The sequence below is a fragment of the Ipomoea nil genome, unplaced genomic scaffold, assembly GCF_001879475.1.
Source record: "Ipomoea nil cultivar Tokyo-kokei standard unplaced genomic scaffold, Asagao_1.1 scaffold2779, whole genome shotgun sequence".
NCBI lineage: Eukaryota > Viridiplantae > Streptophyta > Magnoliopsida > Solanales > Convolvulaceae > Ipomoea > Ipomoea nil.
The window spans coordinates 2,117,105-2,131,329 of NW_017619207.1; the positions used below are offsets into that span (position 1 = coordinate 2,117,105).

A 14,225-nucleotide genomic window follows, 5' to 3' on the forward strand; every position below is an offset into this window, starting at 1 on the left:
ATTAGAAACTGTCAGTGGAAATTATTATCATTATTATTATTGCAATTATTATTATTATTGTTATTGATATTATAATTAACAATATTATTATGGTCTTGTGAAAATTAAATGTTGATTATCACCATTTAATTTTCACAAGACCATATGGCTTTATTATATATAGGATAATGTACCTTCAGTATAAAAATAATGTACTTTTAATATATTAAAAATATACATGATATTCATGGTCCACACAATTGTGTGGACCATGGTCCATACAATAATTTGCCGTTACTATCACAAACATAAAATTATACCAGTAATTATAATATTTTCAAATGGTATTTGTTTATTTTTGCATTTATTCGGATTCCCATATATAAGCAATAATTTGTTGGAGAAAAAAATAAATGAAATACCTATTTTTTCTTAATACTAATTTTGCCCTTATTTTTAAGAGTACAAATGTCCATTGAACAAAAAGAGGAAAAATCACAATTTTTAAAATAATTGAAGAGATTAATGTTGATATTTTTTTTTTTGAGTACTACTGACTCTGTTACAATGTAGTATCTGTTCATAACTACTTTCTCAACCTACTGACTCTGTTACAATGTTGATACTTGATAATTTAGAAAGAAAAATAAAAGGTACTATAAACATGTAATTTAAAAAGAAAATTACATATTTTCCCTTAATTAAATAAACAATGACTCTTTCAAAAAAAATAAAATAAATAAACAATGACTTGTCAACTACTATGTAATGCGATGACGCATCTTTTACCATTCAAAATGGTTGTTGGATCGAACTCTGGTGGTGAATACGTTTGAGAAAGTATAAAATAAATATTACATTGTAAAGAATCATGAGTATATATATATATATATATATATATATATATATATATATATATATATATATATTGTTTTAAAAAAGAATTAATACCCAATTTATATTCAAGGATTAAATTGGGTAAAATCATTATAATCGAAGATTAATTTAGGTAAAACTACTATAGTCAATGACTAAATTGAGTATTAATTACGGTGAAATTACCGAGATATTTTAACAAAAGATTCAATTGAATAAAACCATCAAAGTTGATGATCTAATTAAGCACAAAAAATCAATTACAACAAAATCTAAAAAAATCACTATAGTTCATGAATAAATTGAATATTAACTCTAATTAGGGGTGGAAATAGGCCGAGCCGAGCCGAGCTTTGGAAAATTAGGCCTGGGCCTGTTACGAAAATTTAAAGCCTAGGCCTGGGCCTGAGCCTGTATGTAGGCTTTTTGTTAGGCTCAAGCCTGAGCCTGCAATTAGCCTGGCCTGGCCGGAAGCCTTTTTAAAAGCTTGTTTAATATTTAGGTCATTAAAAATGCTTCAAAGTAAGTCTTACCTTGAGCCTATTAAAGCCTACATATTAAGACTTTTTAAAAACTTTAGTATATCTAAACAATATAAGAAATGTACCTAATACAAAACTAATACATAATTACATAAGTATATCACCACAATGCAAACATAATAGCAAATAAATATAAAATAAAATAAAACAAGTCACGACTTCAGCATGCTCGTTAACTTGTTTAGAAATAAATCCAATTGTATTATTGTTTGTTATCCTATATAATATCATGAATAATTAACAATCAACTCACATAATTAAGTTGCGACATTTCATTAAATATTATGATAGTAAGAACAGTTAATTAAAAAAAAATACAATAAGAACACTTATAGCAGGATTAACAGCAATGTTTATAGTTGAATCATAATTTAGAATGGGATTTTGGAGGTGGAGGGTTAGTGTTTGGTAATTATATATACTTGGGGTTATATTGTAAATATAAAAATATTAGGTATAGAGTATAATATATATATATAGGCCAGGCCTGTAGGCCTGTAGGCCTGAAGGCCGAGCCTGGTATATAAAAGCCTGGCCTGTTTAGTTTAATAGGCTTTGAAATTGACTCAAGCCTGGCCTTTTTACTAAACGAGCTAGACCTAACTAGGCTTTAATTAGGCCAGAACATAGGCCCCTATAAGGGGCCTGGCCTATTCCCACCCCTAACTCTAATAATACATAGCAAAGAATGATGAGTATATCTAAAAAAAAAAAAAAAAAAGAAATAAAAAGAAAAAGAGCAATGAGTTGCGAACATGGCAATTGACGTGCATCCGTTTCTTTCTTTGTTTCCTTCTCCCATACATATTGTAGTGATGAACGTTATTGGCATGCCGGAGTGGCAGAGTGAGAGGTGAATCTGAATTTTCGAAGAAATTGAAGCTCAATCTCACCTCACGCCACGTTTCCAGCCCGATAACGCCAATCCACTTGTCTCTATCACCTTTCTCTCTCCCTTTCTCTTTGTCTTCGTCTCTCTGCACCTTTGGCCTTTTGCCTCTCCTCGCCGACCCTTCCGAGGCACACCTCAGAAGGACAAGCACTCAAAATTTTAAAATAAATTTTTTTAAAAAAAGTACAATAACCCATAGATTGTTATTGTACGAAACGAAGAAACAATAATCAAATTTTGATTTTGAATTTTTTTTTTTTTGGTTGTTGTACAAAAAGTAAAACAATCATTTGTTCATTCGTTCTTTTTCTGTGTATATAAATATATACATATAACAGGGGGTTGTGTGTAGATGTTGTTGTTGCTGTATATTTGATTTGTTTTATTGGAGGGTAATAGGAAGAATGGCGATGGTGGATATGAGGTTATTGGTTGTGGTTGTGGCGGTGCTGGTGGCGGCGGCGGCGGTGGCGGAGGGGAATGTGGTGTTCAAGGTGAAGCATAAGTACGGTGGGCGTGGGAGCTCTGTCTTGACGGAGCTCAAAGCCCATGATTCCCGTCGCCATGGACGAATGCTCGCTTCCGTTGATTTCCATTTGGGTGGCAATGGCCAGCCCACTGATGCTGCGTTAGTCCTCTATCACTTTGTTTATTTTTCTGTGTTTCAGAAATCACTCGTTACTTAATTTGGGCAATTTCAATGGTTTGCAGCGTAGATCTTCTTACTTTTCTGCATATTTCTTTGTGTTGGCGTCCTCTAACCGTAGAAGACACCTTTAAGCCCGTACCATACTCAGACCAATCCCCATTCGCATAGGGCCAGCCTAATTAAGGGGCAAAGTGCGGGCCAGATATGCAAAATGCAAAATTGGGTCTTTTATGCTATCTTTTGATGGGTTGAAAGTAAAATTGGAGAGAAAATAGGATGGAAAAAATGGGGAGGGAAGAAAAGGGAGGAGATGAATTGGGTTTGGATGAGAAAGAAATAAAATAGGAGAAATGGATTAGACAGGGGTGAGAAATGAAGGTGGTGCATGCCTTGAGAGGGAGAGAGGAGTAATGTTCAATGTATATTCTGTTTATACTGTTGATAAAAGGGAGGGTCCATTTTCTCTTGATTTTCTTCCCACTTTGGAGGTGAAAATTTTCGGTTGCATATCCCCATTTCCTTTCCTCATATTTTTCCACTAATCCAAACATAGCACTAGAGTTGGGTGAACTTAGTTAAAGAAAAGATTGTGGAAGTTGCAAACTTGATGTTCTCTATTCTTTAGGCACTGAGGCTATTGATGAACGCGAAGAAAACTATATAATTAATGCCTTCTGTCAATTCACCTGTTAGAATATGATTAAATCCTGTTTGTTTGAGTATTGCCGGATCTTTTCTTTCTTTATCCCATTTGCATGTGCAATTTGGCCCTTTTTATTATATTAATAATGATCTGCATGCATTTGTAACTATCTTGCATAAAATACATTCATAATAGTGTAATGAGTTACTGTTCCTTTCAAACACTATATTGATTATGTCTGCCCTCCCTTTTAAAAGATTTTTTTAGAAAAAATTTAACCCATTATAAACCTTCTTATGAGGTGGGGGCGAGGGCAGGAAGTCATGCATTCACAAACATTGCCTAAATATACTTTCCTACCTCACCCTATGAAGTATAATGTTGCTAATACATTATGCCTGGCTTCTTATGCTGCATGCATCTAGTATTTAGTCTAAAAACACGAAAAGACACGTGTTTCTGTTTGCTGTGCCACCCTTATACATGGTTATTTGGGTTACAAATTTGATGGTTAAACAATTCCAGGCTGTACTATACTAAGCTTTCAATGGGGACTCCACCAATTGACTATCATGTCCAGGTTGATACCGGAAGTGACATTCTGTGGGTGAATTGTGCTGGCTGTGACAAGTGTCCTGAAAAGAGCAACCTTGGGGTGCATCCCTTAATCCATATTATATGCTTTTTTTCCCCATTTAAAAAAAAAATTCTATTATTTTCTTTCCTTGATGCATTGCCATTTGCTTTCTTGAACAACAGATAGAGTTGAAGCTTTATGATATAAAGGCCTCTTCATCTGCAAAGGCTATTACATGTGACCAAGATCTTTGCACTACCATGTTCAATGCTCCTTATTCTGATTGCAAGGTTGGACTGGCTTGTGAATATCAGGTTACTTATGGGGATGGTAGTGCCACTGCAGGATACTTTGTTAAAGATGAGGTTCATTTTGATCAAGTAACTGGAAACCTTAAAACCGGACCCATGACTGGGTCCGTAGGATTTGGGTAAGTTTGCAGAGCTAATGATATTTTTTGGTTACATCTGAGGGGAATGAGTATTGAAATAGAGACCTAAGACCTTTTACCTAGAGTATGTTACTAAACTACAAGGTCTTTGGCACAAAACTAAAGATTTTAACAAGTTTTCTAACCTTCTGAACCAAATACTTAGTAGCTGCTGATCTATCTTTTACGTGAAGGATTTGGTTTCTAACATTTTGTCGTGATTTCCTTACATAGTTACATATTGACTGATTGAAAACTGTCTGGAGCTCAGTATGTTAAAGAGTACTGAATTCCACTTCCATTTCATGTACACTTTTGAAAAAAGAAATGAAGTGTGTCGGTCGAAGAGAAATGGCGACGTAGAAAAGTAGCACAGAATACAGTGAGATGTGAAATTGGTAGTACATTAAGTAATTGAAGTTTTCATAGTCAGGACTTTAGGCTATTTTTCTTACAGTTGAATTTTGGACTTTTTAAAGTAATGAAATATTACTTGCCCTAAATTTAACATTTTCTAGTTACATAATAGGCGACCATAGTGTGGGAACTGAAATTGTTTCTCAACAAATGTCTATATCATTCCTATTTAGGCTAGTTAGGTGCTAGTAGACTTGTTCTGATGCCAAGTATTTAGCAGCGGTCATGGGGTTGGTTTTGGGTATAACACGATAAAGTTTTAGGTTTCCAAGGTAAGAACTCAGGAGCTGACTCAAATTAGATTTAGCTCTTATTGGTTCACAGCAGAATGGGTTCTATTCGAGTATTCAAAAATAAATTCAAAAGCCTTACAAAGTTGAGTACAAGAAGAAATGCTCTGCCATCCTTTCATCTTTAAATTCCAACTTCTCAAATCTCAATCATTCTTTTCTCTTTATATTAAATATATAATTTTGGTTGGATTTTTGAAACCTCAAATGCATGTGTACTAATGTCTACATTGACTATGGTAATTGCGTTTTCTATATATAAATATAAACTTATGATTTCTGGCTTGGGTGTAAAAATAAAAAGGAACTATTACCTGATCTGATTTATTTTTGGGTTTGATAGTAGAGGTTTCTTATACAAAGTTCCAGTTCTGGGTGGATTTATTGATTCAAGTTAGGTTCGGGTTCACCCAATTGTGCCCATCCCTACAAGTGCTTAATAAACATAGTATTAAGCTAATTGCACAAGTATCAAAGTTATGCTATTCAGGGTTAGAAACTCGTTTGCTTGCATGCATGTTATTTGTTAGCTCGTGCACTAGTGTCACCTTTTTACTTTTGTTCCTTTTGTTTATGACATTAAGTAGGTTTCTATTTCCCCCATTCATCATTTGGTTATGATGTGGAAGCATTACTAGGTCCAATCACTTTCTTCTGTGAACTCATGTCATGCCTTCATGTATAATATTGCCTGTACTTGGTGCAAATTTTTCTTATGTTTGAGTTGTATTATAAGGCATAAAGTTTAATCCCAAGATGGGAAAATTGCACTTTTCGTCCCTAAGTTATAGGGTAATTGTATGGTTCGTCCCTACTTGTTGGTCGTGCTCACTTCTCGCCCCTAAGGCGTTGCAAATTTCGTCCTTTTTCTAACAGGCCGTGTTCATTTCTCGTCCCTAAGCTATAAGTGATGTTGCAAATTTCGTCCTGTCAAAAAAGGACGAAATTTGCAACGTCAATTATAACTTAGGGACGAGAAGTGAGAACGACAAACAATTAAGGGGGACGGATCTTACAATTACCCAATAACTTAGGGACCCTCCCAAGGTTCATTCCATGACTTGTATAATATTGCTTGTATGTTGTGTGACTGTTTCTTGGTTTTGACGTAATACAAAATTTAATTATGATGCATTCTTGCATCTTCTTTTCTCAGGTGCTCAGCTAAACAATCGGGAGAGTTAGGTACATCTACTGCAGCAGTTGATGGGATAATTGGTTTTGGGCAAGCAAACTCATCCGTCATTTCACAGCTAGCAGAAGCGGGGAAGGTGAAAAAGATATTTTCACATTGCTTGGATAATCACCATGGGGGTGGCATATTTGCCATTGGAGAAGTAGTTGAACCCAAACTAAAATCAACACCAATTGTTCAAGATGAGTACGTAATATTTTACTTTTTTTGAATGTCGGGCTTGGTATAGTAGTCAAGTTATTCTCTAATATCTTTGACCCTTTTTGTTCTGTCTTGGCTAAGGATGTCTTAATTGTATTTTGTTACTATCTTAGGCCACACTATAATGTTGTTATGGAACGAATCGAGGTGGGTGGCAGTGTTGTAGACATTCGGACATCTTTTTTTGACTTAGGAACGAGAGATATGATAATTGACAGTGGTACAACCTTGGCATATCTTCCAGATTCAATGTATTCACCTCTCATGAATAAGGTGCATTATATATTGTAAATATTGTTCACTCAATTTTTGTATTATATTGCAAAGATGCAAATTTTCTTTATCAACCTCGATAATTCTTTGATGTGGTTATGTTGACTCAGTTGATGGAGAAACAAGGTGATCTGGGCATTCATAAAGTTGAAGGCTTCAAATGCTTTGACTACGATGAGAAGTAAGATTTCGTTCTGGTCTTTCATGTAAATTTCTTTGATTCTTCTTTTACAATGTTGTACAAGGCGCTAGGCGCTAGTTGGCCGCCTACCACCTAGAGCTCCTAGGCGGGCGAGTAATAGTAATAAGAAAACACACCAGTGTACACATTGCACACAAAAAAAAAAAAAAAAAAAAAAACACTCGGCCAAGTTGGCTGACTGGGGAGCTGAGTTGGCTGACTTGGGCGCCTAGGCCGCCTAATGGTAAAATCCCCTTGGTCTAAGGGCGCCTAGGCCGCCTAATGGTAAAATCCCCTCGGTCTAAGGGCGCCTAGGCTGCCTAATGGTAAAATCCCCTCGGTCTAAGGGCGCCTAGGCCGATTTTTACAATAGTGTTCTTTTAAAAATGCAATGGACAAGTGCAATTATACTATTATATATGCTATATTGCATTGTGATCTGTATTTTATTTTTCATCACTTATGGATGGAATTTTTTTTAAAAAAATTTTGAACTTATTTTACAGTATGTAATTGATGTAATTTAGGTAATTCTTGCTAGATCTGATTACCTTTTAACATCCCTCTTTTCTGGTGGCGCTGCAGTGTTGATGACGGATTCCCCGTCGTAACCTTTACTTTCAAAGATTCACTTAAATTGACAGTATATCCCCATGATTACCTTTTCGAAGTTCGTGTAAGTAATCTTTTCATCGATTGTAATTCTGTATTCTTTCTGTTTCATAAGGGCACTCATGTAGGGTAAGCACCCTTCCCCCGAAATTGATTCTACCACAACTGGTTATAGACGTTATGAATGCTGTCATCTCCCTGATCTGTATGTCTTTTATCGTATGGAAACACTCCTCTAGATGTTAGTATACCGGCAAAGTTAAACCTTCTGTCTTGTCAAAGTACACAAGGAAGCCTCATTCTGGGCAAATTATACAATGGAACAAGGTTCACCTTGCATTTCGGACTCGGGTCCAAAATGATTTTTAGATTATGTGTCTGCAGTTAACATATTATTTGCCTGCAATTAACAGATTATATGCCTGTAAATAAATTGAATGCATATAATATGCCGTATTGCCGTTAACATATTATGTGTTTGCAGTTAACCTATTTTGTGCCTGTAGTAGTTAACGTGTCTGTAGTTAACATATTTTTAGTCTTCAATTTATTTTCAGGCACAGTTTATTAATTGAAAACACATAATATGTTAACGGTAGATACATAATTTTTGGACTAGGGTCCACCTAGTCCATGGTATAACAATTGCTCATTCTGTGGATCCGATGCATTGATATTTTGCTACTTTCTCTGTAGTTGGATGACATCATTAGTTTTCGTTCACCCGTCCTCATTAAGTATTGTCTAAATTTTGCTTTAATATTTGTAGGAGAATGAATATTGCTTCGGTTGGCAGAACAGTGGAATACAGACGAAAGATGGGAAGGAAATGACCCTGTTGGGAGGTATGATTTTTTTTCCTTCCGGGAAGTGGGTAGGCATAGCATGACGGGATATTTTACAGCACAATTTTATGCATTTGTCTTGGTCGATTGCAGATCTTGTTCTATCTGGCAAACTGATTGTGTATGATCTTGAAAAGCAGACTATCAGCATGACTGAATATAACTGTGAGTATCGACGATCATTTTTTTTTTTTTTTTTTTTCTGTTGCTTCTGTTCCTTCTCATGGAGATTTTTGTGTGTCACTGCCAGGCTCTTCAAGCATCAAAGTGAAGGATGAAGCCTCGGGGAACGCGTATGCCGTGGGAGCCCATGATATTTCACTTAGTAATTTCGGTTGGAGTTACACTGGAAATGTGTATATAATGGGCCTGTTAATATCCTTCTTGTGCAATTTGATGAACTGATCAGATGTCACAGACCACACTAACAACAAGTCCTAATGTCATGTTGTGGAAATTAAATAAAGTTATATATTGAGGTGCAGTATAGCAAAAAATACGTAGATTTGACAAGAATGGGATAAAATTGTGTAGATTTAACATTCTAGATAATTTTGTGTAAAGTACTAGCGTCATACCTTGTTAAAAACAGAAGGCTAAGGTATTGTCTTCTTTTCACTTTTAATTTTTGAAAGTTGAGAAGAAGGTAATGATATTGCCTTCTTTTCACTGCTAATTTTTAAAAGTTAGGAAGAAAATACAATAATAGGTAATTTTTATTACTTTGAATATGTTTTTTTAATTTTTATTAAATATTAATTAATAACATAAACATTGACTTTTAAATTTTAAATAGTCATTAGTAGTATTGTAAATTGCACGATTCTAATAATGTATTTTTAAATATATTTTTATTAAGAATTTGTTTATTTATTTTGTGTATTGCTATAAATTTGATAATTATAAATTTGTAATTAGTGCAACTATATTGTAAGTTTTCATGATGTTCATATTATCAAAGTAGCAATGAATTATATAAAGGACATATTGTCATCGACAATAGCGATTATCAAAGTCCATTTCATTAGGAAATTGACTTTTACGTTGTTGTTGTTGATAGGTCTCGAATTTTTTAATTACTTCAATTTTTGTTATTTTTTATTAAATATTAAATAATAATAATATAAAAAATATTTTTAATTGGTAATATGAATTTGGTTAACAATTTTATAATATAGTTGTACTAATTACACTTTTACAATTATCTAATTTATCGCACTACAAATAACGAAATAAATAAATAAATACAATAATTTTTTTTTAAAAAAAATGCTATTGCTATCATGCACACTACTACTAACCAATTAAAAATTATGCTATTAAAATTTTTTGTTATTAATTAATATTTAATAAAAAATTTAAAAAATCTAAGTAATAAAAAATTGTAGTCGGTGGATATGATTTCTTCTCAATAATAATAATAATAATAATAATAATAATAATAATAATAATAATAATAATAATAATAATAATAGTTATTATTATTATTATTATTATTATTATTATTATTATTATTATTATTATTATGCCCAAGTTAGTAATACCTAGCTTTGTTCGACTATGGATCAGATCGAGAGATTTGGTATTATTTTTAGGTCCACTGAAAATATGTTCAATTTATGAAGAAAATTAACACAAAGGTAGAATGATGCCTATAGTGGTAGTGTGGTACTACCTTGAGGAGTAGCATTAATTGAGGATAGAGAAAGAAAACTAACACAAAGGTAGAATGATGCCTATAGTGGTAGTGTGGTACTACCTTGAGGAGTAGCATTAGGATAGAGAAAAGGTAGGGGTACTACCTTTTCTCTTTCCTCTGTTTAACTCAAATGTAAATCCTTACGCATATTTTTTTTACAAACTCTAATAAGAAGAATGTAATCAGTCTAGTACTTTACGCAATTTAGTCTAACTTTTAATTTCAACATAAAATTATCTCTTCACTTTGCATTTTGTACAAAAAAGTCATGGTCCCGAGTTTTGTTCTCCTTCTTGTACTTATTTTTCAAGGGACATTAAAAAAGTTTTGTTGTTTGTATTATGTTTACTGGCTGCTTCAAAGCCCCATAGGAATATACATTTCTTCTAATTCTATTCTTTGCAGACCTCATTTTTTACCAATGTTGTTTCAACTTGTGTTGTTATGTATATACCATACTCACAGTACATAGTCCAATGCATTGAAGAGGGAGCTTCATTTTCAATATGTTCTTGTGTATTGTTAATGGTTTATAGTTAGGAATAATTGTTCTTAGATTTTGATGATGCCAACTATTTGTATTAAGGATATAGAACCTCCAAAATTTTCAAACTTTGTAAGTTAATTGCTTAAACATTGAAATATCTGTATGGATCTCAAATCTTGCCTTCTACCGACTAGAATCTCACTGGAAGGAATCACAGTTGGAAGAAAGCGACTAGAAGGAATCCCAGTTGGAAAGAAGCAACTGGAAAGAAACATTGTTTATCAATAAGAAAGAAGTGTTTCCTAAGTCAATATTTAAGAATAAATCAATATTGGAAGAAGCTTGTACGAAGAAAGTGTTTGAGGATTCAATGGTATAAAAAAGGTGTTAGACTCATACCTGGGAGACAATTGGATGATAACTTGCAATGAGTGTTTTTTGAGAAAAAAATATGAAGTTTAAGCAAAAGGGTAACGGTCTTTACCGTATGATTTATGACAACAGAATTTGAGAAATGTGAAAGCTTTTGGATGGTTACACGTTAGGAAAATATGTAATTACATTTTGACAAGTCAAAGTGTAAATTAAGACATAGTCTTAGCCACCTCAATTCCTTGTAAATTTTGTTCGTAAATGGTTCGATTTTGCTCTGACAAAATCATCAAAGTACCATACAACAAAGGAATTCTATATGGCAGGACTTTATTGATGAGTCACATGCAGCAAAGAATGAGTCACAACATGACTTGCTATAAGTAGCACAACTTTGCATTCACAGTAAAATTTTGGGTTGATGTATTTGCTGATGTCATCAACCAACAAGACTTGATAAACATAAGAGGTTTTATCAACAAAAAACCTTAAGACAACAAATGTCCAACATCAAAGCTTTTTCAAAGTAGCAAAATCTTATAAGGAGCATCACAACTTTAGTTGATGATGTAATTGCTTACATAAGCACAACAACAAGACTTGCCATAACAACACAAGTATATATTCTCAACTAGCAGTAGAAGTTGAGGACTACAAGACTTTGTGCTAGCAACAAAAGTTTGAGTATCAAAAATTTATAACAAAACTTTCAAGATCAATAGTAAGGGTTCCTCGATAAGAAACATGACTTATCTATAAATAGTAAAACATCTCAACCAACATTTTCTGCTTATTCCTTACTGCTTTTGAAATGTTGCATAGTATCCAAGAATGATACATGCCCGATTAGGAAAGTTTCTTGAAAAGCTACAAAAGTTGAATTTTCATGACAAGTTGTAAGCCAAGTTTCAACATGTCAAATTCCAACAATATTTTATTGGCAAGTGGATACAATTTAATTTTTTTTTTTCCTTCAAACAGACAAGTTCGAAGTCTTAGCTATATATAGCTTGATGATTGAGAGAAGAAACACATAATATATATTCATATTTTCATATTCAAACATTGTTAGAAACATTTTGTATTTAGATTTTGATGATACCAAATGATAGGAAACTTAGTCCCCAATTTTTTTATATTCTAGACTTAGGATTATTTCTGCTCAAACATTCGAATAGTCCGAATAGTACCTCGAGTAGTTACAATTTGGTTATACAAACCAATCCGAATGTTAACTTGAAATGTCACATTTGTTGGAAAAATAGCTTAAAATGGCATGTTAAGTGGCTATTTTGTGGTACAATTATCAGTGGGGTCCACTTCCGATTTGGGTCGGGTCAAAGTGGATTCGGGTTCTTCGTAGTGAGACGAAGAGATTGATATATTGTACGCTCAAAACGGATAATGGGTGAATGAGATATTGATTCTCAAAGTAGACCCATTTGAGTTGGAAAATGAAGGGGAAAAGTGATCTTTTGTCCCACATTGGTTTGGAAAGAGGATTTGCCCCCCTTATATACAAGAGCTCTTTTGAAGCTTGTAGAATTGTATAGCATAGAGGCTCTTTCGCGCAGGGGGTGGGGGTTCAAATCAAATTCTAACCAGACGAGATTGAAAAAGGCTTGATTCAAGCCTGAGCTCGTGTGCGCGGGCACGAATGTCGTTCGGAAATTGGCCCGCAAGGCGGGCCGGGCTAAGTAATGCCAAACGGCCTTGTGGTTTCGCCTTGTGGCCGAAACCTGAAGCTTCGACCGTGGACAGGCCGAAACCAATGTCTCGGCCTTGCGGGTCGAGACTTAAGGGGGCCATGGCCGAAACTTCCATGTTTTGGCCTACACGAACCTGTGCAGTCTGTGACCGTTAGGTGTTCAATTCTTACTATTATAGAATTAATTCTCTGAGTTAATTCCAATCTTTATTTTTGAATTGAAACCCATGGTAATGGCTGCTGTTACCAGGTGTAGTGGGGGGTGCCCTTAAGTGCCTAATAAAAGCTATCTAAATCCTCCACTCCTATATAAGGAGGAGTTGGGCAGTAGAGTTTTACACACAGAAAATTGGAACACGCAAGTTCATCTTTTTACTCTCAAAACCTCTATACTTCTACTCCTTCTTTAGCCATACTGTGTTCATAACCTTGTCTTGCTTGCCGGATTCTTTGTTTGAATGCTCAAACATTGAATCATAGCAAGTTTTATCCTGGGAAGTCTGGGCCACAACGCTCCTAGCATCTTTGGGAGGTGGCAAATAAGGTTTTAAGGAAAGAGTGATCGCTTGACTCTTGCGAAAACCCAACACCAAACACGAGCCAAAATTCTCCATCTTTCCTTCCCTTGTTTTTTCAGAAAATAATAATCTTTTTTATTGGATTATTATTTGTTTTCTACCAACGGTCCCAACAACATTTCGGTCAATCTCAACAAAAAGTTTGAATAGTAATTCGAATGGTTAATTACTTTTTGAGTAGCTGGAGATGAAGACTAGAAGACTACATATTCGAAGAGTAGAAAATGGTTGTAGCAAAAATGAGTGATGATGAGTGTACGAGTGTGAAATGTCGTCCTCAGGGGATTGGGGGTTATGACACGCAATATGCAATCACAATAAACTAGGCACTAGCATAAGGAAATCAACAAGAAGCTAAGCAAACTACAAGTTTAGGAAAATGATAAGACTAACACATATAGGCAAAGATAAACACAAAATAAAGGAATATATAGGACTCAAGCTAGGGAGCATTATCTTCTAGATGCATAGCACAACCTAAGGATTGGAGAAAATCGCACAACCAAGGAATAGAGGGGATGCACGTAGGAATACTAGTCTATAAGTCACTCACGTGAGCAGATTAACAAGGATTAGAACAAGGAATCACCCCACTCTCGTGGTGAATCAACTCCAAGTTCTTCAAGAACACAAAGAATCTAAAATCCCCAATTTCCCCCATTTTCATAGGAAAAATCGGGTTTATGCAAGGAGTGGCTTGGAATCTTGACCCAACTCTCAGTGATGCCAAGAATCCTCCAAAACATACCAATGAATGTTGTACACCAAGCATTAACAAT

The 14,225-nt window shown here is 34.4% G+C and overlaps 1 protein-coding gene across 2 annotated transcripts; it reads left to right on the plus strand.

Annotated features, from left to right (window-relative positions):
* Window positions 1-2,182: 2,182 nt before the first annotated feature.
* Window positions 2,183-9,075, plus strand: LOC109157352 (aspartic proteinase-like protein 2). Of its 2 annotated transcripts, none has more exons than XM_019305247.1 (10): window positions 2,183-2,917; window positions 4,107-4,236; window positions 4,341-4,588; window positions 6,452-6,676; window positions 6,805-6,964; window positions 7,075-7,145; window positions 7,731-7,821; window positions 8,527-8,602; window positions 8,696-8,786; window positions 8,853-8,985. In XM_019305247.1, the coding sequence occupies exons 1-10, from the start codon at window positions 2,694-2,696 to the stop codon at window positions 8,878-8,880; spliced, it is 1,344 nt and encodes a 447-aa protein (XP_019160792.1). In that variant the 5' UTR covers window positions 2,183-2,693; the 3' UTR covers window positions 8,881-8,985. The 2 variants fall into 2 exon arrangements, with proteins under 2 accessions (XP_019160792.1, XP_019160791.1); XM_019305246.1 differs by having other exon boundaries at window positions 2,185-2,917; window positions 8,696-8,767; window positions 8,853-9,075.
* Window positions 9,076-14,225: the final 5,150 nt, after the last annotated feature.